Here is a 12799-nt window from a genome sequence, read left to right as displayed (position 1 = left end):
GAATTCAAACTCAAGTGTTCCTGACTTCAAGTGCTATGCTCTATCTGTTGAGCCGCTAGAACCACTGATCTCGCCCAAATTCTGATTTTACAGAAAAGGAAACTGAGCTCCAGAGGAGATGTGGCTTACCCGTCACCAAGGCGGGAAGTGGTCAGGCAGCACTTACCTCCAGTCCCCTCAGTCTCCATGCACCTGCTGGCTCTCCCTCGGGAAAATGAAGAGGTTGGACCTGGTGGGAAGTCTAAGAATTCCTCCAGCTCCGAAGCCCGTGGTTTTCCCCGTGAGGGTGCGAGTCCTGGAAGGCCTCAAGGATGACGTAGCTCGTAGCCCGGGATGAAGAGTAAAGTTGTCCGCCCCCCACGTGCTGGTGTCAGAGCCATACCGAAGAACGGGTTAACCAAAAGAGCCCAGGAGCGGCGGGTCCTGGAGCCAATGGCGCGAGCCCGTGGGCGGGGCGGACTGAGCCACAGGCCACTGGGCTGAAGGGGCCTAGGGGAGCTGGGTGGGGCCCGGCCGGAGGTGAGGGGGCACTGGGAAGGGGAGGGGGAGGGAGTGCTGGAGCTGGCCGGTCTGAAGCTCGGTGTGGGGCTGGGCTGGACTGGGCAGGGCCCGGAAGGGGACCGCGCGCGCTGCTCTTGCCAGGTGCCCGCGGACTCCAGTGCCTTTGGGCTTTTGCAACATAGGGGCGGCGGGCCCCCGTTGTATGGCCAAGGAGCTCCGGCGGCGGGACGCCATGCCCTGTCATAACCAGCAGCTCGCGGCCACTGCCTCCCCCTGTCCCGAGCCGGCAGAACCCGGCGGCGAGCCGGGACAGGACCAGGCGGGAGGCCCGGCCAAGCTGCCTGCCACCAACGGCGCGGTGACTGGGCCAGCCGGGGACAGCACCGAGGGCCCCCAGCCAGAAGACTGCGAGCCTGAAGACCTCTTCTTCTGCCCGCTGGGCCCTCAGCTCAAACTGCTACCCATGAACGACCAGATCCGGGAGCTCCAGACCATCATCCGGGACAAGTGAGCTCGGGGGGGTCGGGGTGGGGGGCCGGATGTGGGGCACCCCAGCGGGGGAGGCCACAGACCCAGAGCCGCCTCTGTCCAGCGTTCAGATGGGCTGTTCTCATCAGGCTCCTGTTTTTTTTTTTTATTAATTGCAGACACCTTGCTGCCCCCCTCCAGCCGCGCTCTCCTGAGAGAGGAATCAGTTTCCCTAACACCTCTCTCTGCATGCCCAGGGAGCCATGTGGCACAACTTTATCCAACTGGCCACGAGGCCCACCCTTGCTCTGTCCAAATCTTCCCCTCCATCCTTGTTGGACTTGTGGTTCCTGGAATAAAGTTAGAGAGTACTTTCACTTGTAATGCTGATAGACCCGTGGGTGAGACACTCCTTGGCTTTTGTCTTTCACTGGAAACAAGTAACTTTTCCTGAGAGGAAGTAGTTCTTGGTAAAGACTCCAACCTCGACTGACCTAGAGAGCCAATGTCACACGGGGGCTGGTCATCCTCAGTCTCTTGGTTGGGATTGCTTTCCTGTAATTTTATCCCAAACTCAAACATCTACAATATACCTAGTTCCTGGAGCCAAGTTTGGCCTAGAGAAAGTCCCTCATTCCCTAAACCAACAGGATCAAAGCCTCCTTTTCTGTTAACTTAAGACTTGAAGGATGTTTATAAACTTGAGCACAGAGTTTTAAGACATTTCAGCTGGCCCTCAAGTGGCAGTATCCCCTTGTTATAGTGTTGGGCCATTCAGTGGCCTACTAGGCCAAAACACAGAGACAAAACAAGACCCTTTTACTTTTGAGGGGCAGGGCTTAATTTTTAAGCAAGGCACTTTCCATCAGATAACATCTTTTGACCTAGCCAGGTAGTTAATGGAGAAGGTTCACCTATCTCCCACCCACCTTTATCGGTGGGCTATTCTTACAGTTAACTAATAACTAAAAACATTGGCCAAAGGCTGTCTTTTGGAGTGTATTTATAGCCATTTTGGTGCTCTTGGCAGTATACTGCAAGTGTGAGATCCCTAGTCGATGGAGTCCCTCCAATTCACCTGATGTAATTGAACCTCAGGTAATAAAGAAAGTGAGGTCTAAAGAGGCCACCTCTTTCAGACTTTGGCCTGAAGTGGGAGCTTGTGAAGAATGTCCAAGTTTGACTCACTTGCTGCTTAGAAGGGGTGTGTTCTGTTTGCCTTGGAAAAAGGCAGAAGACTTGGCTGAGAACAGACTCCCAGAGAGTATCAAAAGCCGAGGGATGAGGTTGGGGAGTCAGCTATAAAGGCACAACCCAGCTTGTTACTTCTTCCTCCAAATGGAGGTTCAAATTCACCCCTTGTCTAGCACGAGCAGGATAGCTTAAGAAGAAGAGGGGTAAATACGCGCGTATATAAGTTTACTATGTGTAAGCATTTTTACAAATATCTCTTGATTCTCACAACAACCCTGGAAGGTAGGTGCTGTTATTATCCCTATTTTGCAGTTGGGGAAACCGAGGCAATCAGCAGTTCAAGTGACTTGCTCAGGGTTACACAGCTAACAAGCATGTGAGGTTGGATTTGAACTCATTTTCCTGACTCCGGGGCAAGTAGGTGGCTCAGGGGATGGCCCTGAAGTCAGGAATACTTAACTTCCTGAGTTCAAATCCAGTCTCAGACACTTCCTAGCTCTGTGACCCTGGGCAAGTCACCTCACCCTGTTTACCTCAGTTTCCTCATCTGTAAAATGGGCTGGAGAAGGAAATGACAAACCACTCCAGCATCTTTGCCAAGAAAACCCCAATGCCAAAAAGATTCGGACTGAAAAAGCTGCTTAACAAACAGCTTCCTGACTCTAAGCCCAGCACTCTATTCGCTGCCTCTGAAGAAAAGCCCAAACCTGTGGGACTCCCAAAGAGAAATCAAGCACTTGAGGTGGATTCAACAATTTCAAGGCCATCAGACTGAGTCCATAAGCCCCTTGGAGGGCTCTGTGTGGCCCAAATAGGATGCTCACATCAGCTGCCATGCTTATAACTGACATAGTAACATCAGACATAGCAATACTTAAGCCATGTGACTGAGCCAAAGTTCTCAGCAGTGCTCTGACTTGTAAGGCAACTGTCAAAAAAAAAACAAAACACCTTACTGATTAAAGACTGGAACCCAAGCAAAGCTACTGGTTTGTCCTCCAGTGAGATGGCTCCTCCAGTCAGGCTCCAAGAGATCAAACTTCCTAGGTCAGTGGGTCCCAGTAAATCGATAAGGCACCTAGCATGTATTCCAGCTGAAGCCCCAGGATAGCATTCCCTTTGAGGTGCCTCCCTTAATTCTCACTCACAGCTCAGGGACCCTGGGGAACAACTAGCCCAGGTTCAAGGTGCCTTCGGGGTCCACACTCCTAGAACTAGAGCTCACAAGCCACCACTGCTAAGACCTGAGTTCAAAAGTGACCCAAGACACTTACTAGCTGTTTAACCCTGAAAAAGTTGCTTTTCCTCTATGGGCCTCAGTTTCCTCAGTTGTAAAATGAGGTAAAAAATAGGGCTGTTGTAAAGATCAAATGAGGTAATATTTGTAAAGTGCCTGGCACATAGGAGGCACATAATAAATGCCATTCCCTTCCCCTTAAGGGGAAGGCATTTCATGGAATAGCACAGTATGAAAAATAGTAGCAAAACCTCTCCCACTCCAACCTGGGCCCACCGTCCCATAAACACGCCGAGTTCAGGGTTAGGGTGAATGGCCCAAGAACAAGGCCTGAAGTGGGAGCTTATGAACTTCCCGAGTTCAAATCCAGTCTCAGACACTTCCTAACTCTGTGACCCTGGGCAAATCACCTCACCCTGTTTACCTCAGTTTCCTCATCTGTAAAATGGACTGGAGAAGGAAATGACAAACCACTCCAGCATCTTTGCCAAGAAAACCCCAAATGGGGTCACAAAGACATAGACATGACTGAAAAAGACTGAATTCTCTCCTCCACTGACCCTCCTGGCGTCTCTACCAGTCACTTAATTAACTATCCTCTGGGGAGTTTGCTGGTCCTTTCATGTGCAAATGTATCACTCTCAGTGTGAAAGTGCAAATGGGCCAATCAGTTTCACACCCTATGCAAATTTGGGCCCGGAAAAGTTAGAGCGGTTCCTTTAAGCTCCTGCCTCAGTTACACACCCTTTACAATCTCTTATTTCTTCTTGGAGATTGAAGGAAATCTACTGAACCAAATCCTCAGATCAACACCTCCCGCCATTATATACACATACCACTGTAAACTGTTGTTTAAGTACTGGCAAGAACTCTAGAATCAAGAGTTTGAAATTCTCAGCTGTTACAGTCAGAGGCAGGTCATGCTGAGCTATGCTGAGCCTCAGTTTTATTTTCTGTAAAATGGGGTAGTAGAACTATTGACTAAGGACCCCCTGCCTTCCATCAGGTTGTGAGAAGAATGGTTTCCAAAGCTTTACGTTTTACAAATCATTTTACTGAAAATAGTCCGCTGAGGTAATTACTGGAAATCTTATCCCTATCTTACATTTGGGGAAGCCATATGTAAAACCAGAGAGATAAGGTAACTTTTTCCGAGTCTGGACTACCTGGGACCTGAATGAAGCAGAATGAGACACTGAGCTGGGAGGGGAAGAGTCTCCTCTATTTTGCACGTGTTTCTTGTGACAGGAAATGCAAAAAGTATTTGCAGAATAGAAGCTGAAGTAGCCTTAACTCTTTACCCTGGACCTTTTTTGTTGAGCAATGGGGGAAAAGCCACAAAGAATAACTCTTGGAATGTCAAATTCATCCTCAGCTACTTAGGAAAAATAGACTGTGGTGGTTTTAGGTTAGCATGTTTAAAGAGGCATTTGGGAAAGGGGCCTGAGCCAGGTACAGATGTCATTGGGGACATAACAACATAAATAAAAATACAATAAAACACAGATAATATCACGTTGGGAAACTAAGTCAATATGTGCCCGTAGGGGATCTTTGTGTACAGTGTAGTGGCTCCATTTCTATTTGAGTATAATTGGTGTAGTGGACAGATCACCATTCTAAGGTTGTCAACAAGCATTTATTTCAATCAATAAGTGCCTGCTATGTGCCTGGCTGTATGTTAAGCACTGGGGATACAAAAAGAGGCAAAAGACAGTCTCTGCCCTCAAGAAACTCACCACCTCATGGGGGAGACAGGCAAACAAATACAAACAAATTGAGCTGGGTAAATGGGAAATAGTTAACCTAGGGAAGGCACTGGAATTAAGAGGGGTTGGGGAAGGCTTCCAGTAAAAGATGGGAGGAGTGGAGGAAGGAGAGCATTCCAGGAATGGGGAATGGCTAGAGAGATGGAATGTCTTGTTTGTGGAACAGCCAGGAGGCCAATGTCACTGGATCAAAGAGTACTTGTTGGTGTAAGTATGTAAGGTGTAAGAAGACTGGAAAGGGAAGAGGGGGCTAGAAGACTATTGGGATAATCCGGGCATGAGGCGATGAGGGCCAGAATGATGCCAGTGTCAGAGGAGAGAGTGGTGGATTTGAGAGGTGTTGCAAAGTTGTAATCCTCAGGCCTTGGCAACATTTGGATGGGGGGGGAGGTGAGAGTGAGGAGTCTGGGATGACTGCTAAATTACAAATCTGAGGGACTAGGAGGATAGTGTTGCCTTCTACAGTAATAGGGAAGGGGAGAGCACTCCTCACAGTAATAGGAAAGTTGGGAAGAGGGGACAGTTTTGGGGAAAGACAATGAGTTCTGGTTTGGACATGTTGAGATTGAGCTATCCATGGAATGTCTAGTTCAAAATGGCTAATAGGCAGTTTGTGATGGGAGACTGGACATCAGGAGAGAAGCTAGGGGTGAATTTTTGTTTCTCTAGAGTAGGTATATAGGATCTAGGGGCAGCCTCCCTCCTATTCAGGCCAGGAACTCCTCCCCCCAACCATATCTGAGAAATTATCTTCACAGAGATGATAATTGAGCCCAGTAATTGAGCTGATGAAACCATCAAATGAAATGGTATTGGTCGGGGAAGAGAAGAGGGCCTAGGACAGAGCCTTGGTGGACCCCCAATAGGGTATATCCCAGAGGAAATTTTCCCAGAGGAAAATCCAGCCAAGGAAACTGAGGAATGGGCAGAGAGCTAAGAGGAGAGCCAGGAGAAAGAGCACTGTCATGAAAATCTAGGAAGAAGAGAGAGGCCCAGCTGGGGGAGGCTTCAGAAAAGGCCCCATTCCATTTGGCACTTCCGAATTCCTTGGTTAAGGTGGAGAGAGAAGTTTCTGTTGAATGATGAAGTTGGAAGCCGGACTGCAGAGAGTTAAGAATGGAGTGAGAGGAGAGAAAGAAAGGAGGGGCCCGATTATAGATGGCAGCAACTGATGGACAACTGATTCGATTAGAGATGAGGTAGCATGGAGGGAGTTCTTGGAAATCAGGGGGTGCTTAAGGCAGAGGCTTAGGTTTCTTTTCATTGGGAGCAAGGGCTTTGCTTCCTTGATCCCCATATGTTTACATTTGCAAGGTGTGGCTTGGGCTCTGGAGAGCTGAAGACACAGCTGAGTCCTGATTACCTTTGCTGGTGTGGGCTGCACATACTAAGCCTTAGGGTATATGGGCCGAGGAACTAGTTTCCGAAGATGCTAGCGTTTGTTTTACTCCTCTGGGGCTGACAAACTGCTGGTATTTTGATGTGCCATCATGTATATGGATGATGGGCCTGTCTGCTGGTGTTCAGGTCATTGGAGCATGTCAGCCTTCCTTTTCTATCCTCTGGTCTTTGGGAGCTACTGAGGGATTAGCTGGATAAATTTGCTTTGGCTCTGTCGACATGGAGAATTGAAAATAGGCAGACCTTATATAATTATTTGAAAAATTGAGAGTGTAGTTTGGGCTTTTTCAGATACATCCCAATATAGACCTTGTCTCTAAGATGAGATCTCTTTGAAAGGAAAAAAAATAGGTTGTGTACTGAAATACATCAAGGGATCTGTGATCTTATTGATATGGGCATTCTTTGCATCACTGCACATGTCTCATCCCATCCGTGTCTTCTCATGCTATATGATCTTGTCTATGCTCTCTCATAGATCCTCGTGGAAAATCCATTTTGTTCTTTGAATCTTTTTAGGTTTTTTTTGAGTTTATTTGATCCTTCTTTTGGGGGAATCTCTAGATTTTCAATAATTTTTAGGACTAGTCAGTGGTTTTTGTTTTGTTTTATTTTGAATTTACTTATCTGTCCAACTTTAGTTCCTGAATTGGGGCTTTGTGCCAAAGCCAGGCTCTGCCTGCTTTATTTGTACTTGGGTCCCCTGGGTCCCTTCTGGGATCACCCCACCCTCCTAAATCTTTGAGGTTCAGAGGGCTCCATCTTCAAGGCCCTCTTTGGCATCTCAGGACAGATAGTTAGGAACCTCAGAGCTCCTGGGCTTGGGTAATCCTGGTCTGATTGTTAGAGCATTGTGCTTGTCACTAGTTGATGCCTCCTGCTGCTCCTTAGGGCTTACAGTGTCCCTATCCTGGGGCTTTCTAACCCTAACCTGTCTTGGGGCTTTCTCAGGGGAGCCTTCCTGGCCCTGGACACAAAGCCTGGCAGACTACCCATGTATATAGTCTCTGGTCATGGGCGAGAGCCCCGTGCTGACACTGTTTTTGCTGGAGGTTGCCTTTCCTATTGTCTGTGGGTTTCTGACTGGATTTCTGGGCACTTTGGAGGCGGAAGGAGTAACTTCCTTTGGTTTCTTGAGCATGATACAGCCTGGTGTGAATTTCTGTTACTCTAGAGTAGGTATACAGGATCTGGGGGCAGCCTCCCTCCTATTCAGACCAGGAACTCCTCCCCCCAATTTTCTTAGCATATCCCCCTAATTGGCCTTTTTACCCAATGCAGCTCTTGCTAGAGCCTTCCATCTTGATCCCTTGTTCTCACTGTAGGGCCTGCCCTTGTTTTCTGATCCTTTCCTTTCCTGGGTGGTGGGGGGATATGCATACATACACACATATATGTATGTATCTATACACACACATACACATATCTAAAGCTATGATATCTTTTACCACTTCTTTGGAGTAGGCCATCAGTGGCAACATGCTGTGTACCTGTCTCATTTTGCATCTATTCATTGCCCTTTAGGTCAGCTTTGATTCTGCAAACACTGTGGTGTTTGAAGATGCAGAACCATTCAGCATTTCATGGAGAACTTTTGTGCTAAAAAAAAAATGGGTTTTTGCACCAGACAGCAGCTTGAGCTCCTTAAAAGCAGAGCATTTCCTCAGCCTGCTCTCGTTTTCATGGGATCCTGGGTCTGGAGCGGGAAGGGACCTGAGAGGCTGTCTGGTCCAACCCTCTCATCTTACAGTTAAACTAAGGATGGTAATTTGCCCAGGGTCACACAAGTAGTAAGGGTCAGAGGTGAGATCTGAACCCAGGCCCTCCAACTCCAGCTGTCCTGTATTTAGCCATCCTGTTAAAGCATGCTTTCGTGAAAAGAGTAAAAAGGGCACCAGTCTTGAGGATTGAGGGAAACCTGGTTCGAGTCCCAGCTCTGAAACTTACTAGTTGTGTGACCCTGGGCAAGATAGTTCACCCCTTTGCACCTCAGCTTCCTGATCTGTAAAAGGCCAGGAGTATACCTTGTATTGTCTATCTCCCAGGGGTCTTCTAACCCATAAAGTGCTCCATCCAGAGTGAACGCTCTTACTGCTTAGTCGGGGCGGGGGGGGGGGGGGGGGGGGGGGGGGGTGGGGGGGGTTGGTCAGCAATGAAGTGGCTTTAGAAGTAGGGCACATTGATTTCTAGTTCTTTGTTCTTATAGATATGCTTTCCTTTGGGGCCTAGAGAAAAATCTTAGTGCATGCCATGGATTCAATCTTTCCTTGAGCATACTTCATAAGCTTTGTAGCTGAAGGTCCTCTAGTGTTTGATAAAAGGCCCTTTTCCCAGTTTTCAGCTCTCTCCCTTTTCTCCTGAAGTATGTTTTTAAGTTAGTCCTAGCTTCCTTTGTTCTGCCTCCTAAGTAGGGCTGGAGGTTTGCTGCAGCACTCAGCCTCTACAAGCTCAGTGGTCCTGGAGTGTTTGAAAGTCAATGAAATGGAAGGGAGAGCCCGCTCAGCTTCGTGCTGTCCTTGGCTTATTTCCTCTGAGTCTTTCCGGAATGGGGGAGAAGATCAAAGAACTGTCAATTTTGAGCTAAAAGGGACCTTCAGAGTCACCTGATCCAGCCCCTGCAGTTTACAGTTGAGGAACAGGTGAGCGACTTGGCCTGAGGTTGAACTGGGAGTAAATGGTAGAAGCAGGTTTTGAAGCCAAGTCCTCTGACTCCAAAGGCAGCAACAAGCGTGATTTCTACTGCAGGGGGCTGGCCTCTGAGGAGACGCCAGTCAACTCAGCACCCACTTATTAAGCACCTACTATATGAGAGGCACTGGAAATAAAACCAAAGCAGCAAATGAAACCATCAATCTCTGTCCTCAGAGTTTTTGAAAGCACCTTTGGGAGAGTGGGTCAAGTTGTTGCTTATTGTATTCTAACACTACAGTGGTCCAGCTAGATGAAAGGCAGGATGGGAGGAAAGGGACAACGGTACAGTTGAACATACGTTTCCTGAGCACCACTGTGCTAAACACTGATGGCATATAAAGTTTCAATGAGACATAGTGTTTGGGAAGTTACAGTCTGTTAGAGTGATGAGAATCAAACATAGAACTGTAGTACTCAATATTATATGAATAGCAAGGTAGAGTGGACAGAGGGGCCAATTTTTTTTTCAATTACATTTTTTTTCTCATTTACATGTAAAAGCAATTTTAACATTCGTTTTTTAAAATTTTGAATTCCAAATTCTCCCCCTCCTTCCTCCTCTCCCCCCTCCATGAGAAGGCAAGCAATTTGCTATAGATTATACACGTGCAGTCATGTAAAACATTCCCATATTAGCAATGTTGTGAAAGAAAAGAGACCAAAAACACAAGAAAAATAAAGTAAAAAAAAAGTCTTCTTCCATCTGCATTCAGACTCCGTCAGTTCTTTCTCTGGAGGTGGACAGCGGTTTTTATCAGAAGTCCTTTGGAATTGCCCTCGTTCTTTGTATTGTTGAGAATACCTAAGCCATTCACGACTAATCCTTGTACAATGTTGCTGCTATTATATACGATGTTCTCCTGGTTCTGCTCACTTCACATCAGTTCATGTCTTCCCAGGTTTTTCTGAGAGCGTCCTGCTCCTCATTGCTCAAAGCACGGTAGTATTCCATCACAATCATATACCATAACTTGTTCAGCCGTTCCCCAATTGACAGGTATCCCCTCGATTTCCAATTCTTTGTCACCACGAAAAGCTGCTAGAAATATTTTTGTACATATAAGTCCTTTTCTCTCTCTTTTTAAAAATCTCTTTGGGATACAGATCTAGTAATGGTGTTGATGGGTCAAAGGGTATGCACAGTTTTATAGCTCTTTGGGTATATTTCCAAGTTGCTTTCCAGAATGGTTGGATCAGTTTACAACTCCACCAAAAGTGCATTAGTGTCTCAGTTTTTCCACATCCCCTCCAAAATTTGTGATTTTCCTTTTCTGTCATATTAGCCAATCTAATAGGTGTGATATGATACCTCAGAGTTGTTTTAATTTGACTTTCTCTAATTAATAGTGATTTAGAGTACTTTTTATATGAATATAGATAGTTTTGATTTTTTTTTTCACCTGAAAACTACCTGTTCATATCCTTTGACCATTTACCAACTGGGGAATGACTTGTATTCTTGTAGGTTTTACTCAGTTCTCTATATTTAAAAAATGAGGTCTTTATAAGAGAAACTTGCTGCAAATTTTTCCCCCCAGCTTCTTGTTTTCCTTCTAATCTTGGCTGCATTGGTTTTGTTTGTACAAACCCTTTTTAATGTAACGTAATCAAAATTACCTATTTTAATGATCTCTATCTTTTGCTTCATCATAAATTCTTCAGAGAGGCAGAGGAACTACTTACTAATCTGCACTGGTGGAGGGAGTTTCCACACTGAAATTCCCTTCCACAATTAAAATCACAGATCCCAGACCTTTGAGGTTTTGGCCAGACCTTAGGGTATGGCAATTTGGAAAAGGGATTTCTGGCTTGTTCTGAGGTTGTCCCCAGTCTAGATGAAGCAAGGGAAACTTAGTTGGCTTTAGGGTTGACCAGTGTCATAATGTTTGTAATTACACCCTAACTAGTATTTTTGATCCAGTGACACTTGCCTCTTGGCTGTTCCAGGAATAAAACTCTCCATCTCTGGGTTCCTGGCATTCTTTCTGGCTGTCCCCCAGGCCTGAAACACGCTCCCTCTTCCTCTCTTGACTACTGACCTCCCTGGCCTTCCCCAACTTCTCTTCATTCCAGTGTCTTCCCCTTATTCATTATTTTTCATTTAGTCTGTCTCCCCCATTGGATTGTAAGGTCCTTGAGGGCAGGGACTGTCTTTTGCATCTTTTTATCTCTCCAGTGCTTAGCACTGTGCCTGGCACATAATAATGGTGCTTAATGAATGCGCATTGATTGATTGACCTGGAGACCCTAGGGGTACAAGGGACCTTTCTGAACTTTGCTTTTCCCTTATGCACAATGTGGGTATTGGACTAGGTGTCTTCAAAGGTCCCCTCTGGCTTACAATACTTTTGCGAATCTGCTGGGTCCTTTTGGGGGAGCTCTCTGTAATTACTACCTCATTCCCTTGCTCTTTTGCCTCCCCCGCCCCCCAAATGAAATAATTCCGATGTGCTCTTTAGTTCATTTGAACATAGCCATCATTTTTGCTTTTGTGTACTTTCCATGTTAACTTCTGACTGGCTTTTAGGCTTATGAGGAAGTCACTGTAGCTAGCTCCTTAAAGTTCATGATACACTTTCCTCAACGTCTGTAAATTATGGAGGGCAGCTTTTCCTCCTCATCATCATCATTTTGCAGGTGAGAAAGTTCAAATTCGCAGAGGTCAGGTGACTTAGCAGCAGCAAAGCTGGATCTGCCCCCTTAGTCCTTCGAGGTACTCTTTTCATTAAACCATGCTGCTTTGTTTGGGGAAGAGTTCTCTGAGGAGATATTTTGGGCAAGTACAAAGAAAGCGTTTAGTTAGTTCCCCTTTACCTAATTGTGAATGTTTACACTGGGCCCAGCCATGCTGGCAAGTACAAGTAAAGAATTAGTGTTAGCTTACTAATCTGTGATCTTGAGGACTTGCCAGGTAGTAACAGTTATTTTTGTCCGACTTTCACATCTGATTAGGTTTGCTTAAATCCACTGGGACGCTTTTATGAGGGTGAGGGCAGGAGGAAACCCATAAATATTTATGAACACAGTGTCTACAGTGGCCTGAGAGTGAGCTTCTCCTGAGCCAGGCCAGGAAGCTGGAGACCCCTTGCTCAGAATTCTGGAGTTCCGATTAAACTTGAACTTGAAATGAAACATTCCTTTGATTTAAACAGGGAAGCCTGTTTTTCAGGGCTAGGGGAAGGCCTTTCTGATGGACCTGTTGCTTCAGGAAGATGCCTGCTTTAGAACTTTGTTTGTGAGGCTTCGCCTTTTCCTCTGCCCCATGACTCGCTGAAACAATCACAGCTCACTTGCCTGCGCTGCTTTTTTTTCCAGCATACGAAGTGCTTAACATTCATTATCTCGTTTGATTGGTCCAACAACCTTGCACCGGAGGTAATGATTATGAATGGGAGCAATGATTAGTTAGAGCTTTGCAGTTTACTAAAGCTTCCCTCATCATAGCCCTGCTAGCAAGGCATCTCAGCCCCGTGCTGGAGTGGAAACACATGGGAGGAGGCTCTTCAGTGCTGGAAGCAGGCCGGACAGGAGGCCAGGT

At 46.4% G+C, this 12799-nt stretch overlaps 1 protein-coding gene across 1 annotated transcript in view; it reads left to right on the top strand.

Annotated features, from left to right (window-relative positions):
* The first annotated feature begins 491 nt into the window (after positions 1-491).
* The window catches only part of UPRT (uracil phosphoribosyltransferase homolog), a 34075-nt gene continuing 21767 nt past the window's right edge, over positions 492-12799 (top strand). Inside the window, exon 1 of the mRNA XM_036739870.1 lies at positions 492-1008. Within this exon, the coding sequence (XP_036595765.1) occupies positions 704-1008 (305 nt within the window). The 5' untranslated portion in view covers positions 492-703. The remainder of the gene's footprint in view (positions 1009-12799) is intronic.

The sequence above is a fragment of the Trichosurus vulpecula genome, chromosome X (assembly GCF_011100635.1).
Source record: "Trichosurus vulpecula isolate mTriVul1 chromosome X, mTriVul1.pri, whole genome shotgun sequence".
NCBI classification, from domain to species: Eukaryota; Metazoa; Chordata; class Mammalia; order Diprotodontia; family Phalangeridae; genus Trichosurus; species Trichosurus vulpecula.
This window is presented reverse-complemented; position numbering and strand designations above follow the sequence as displayed.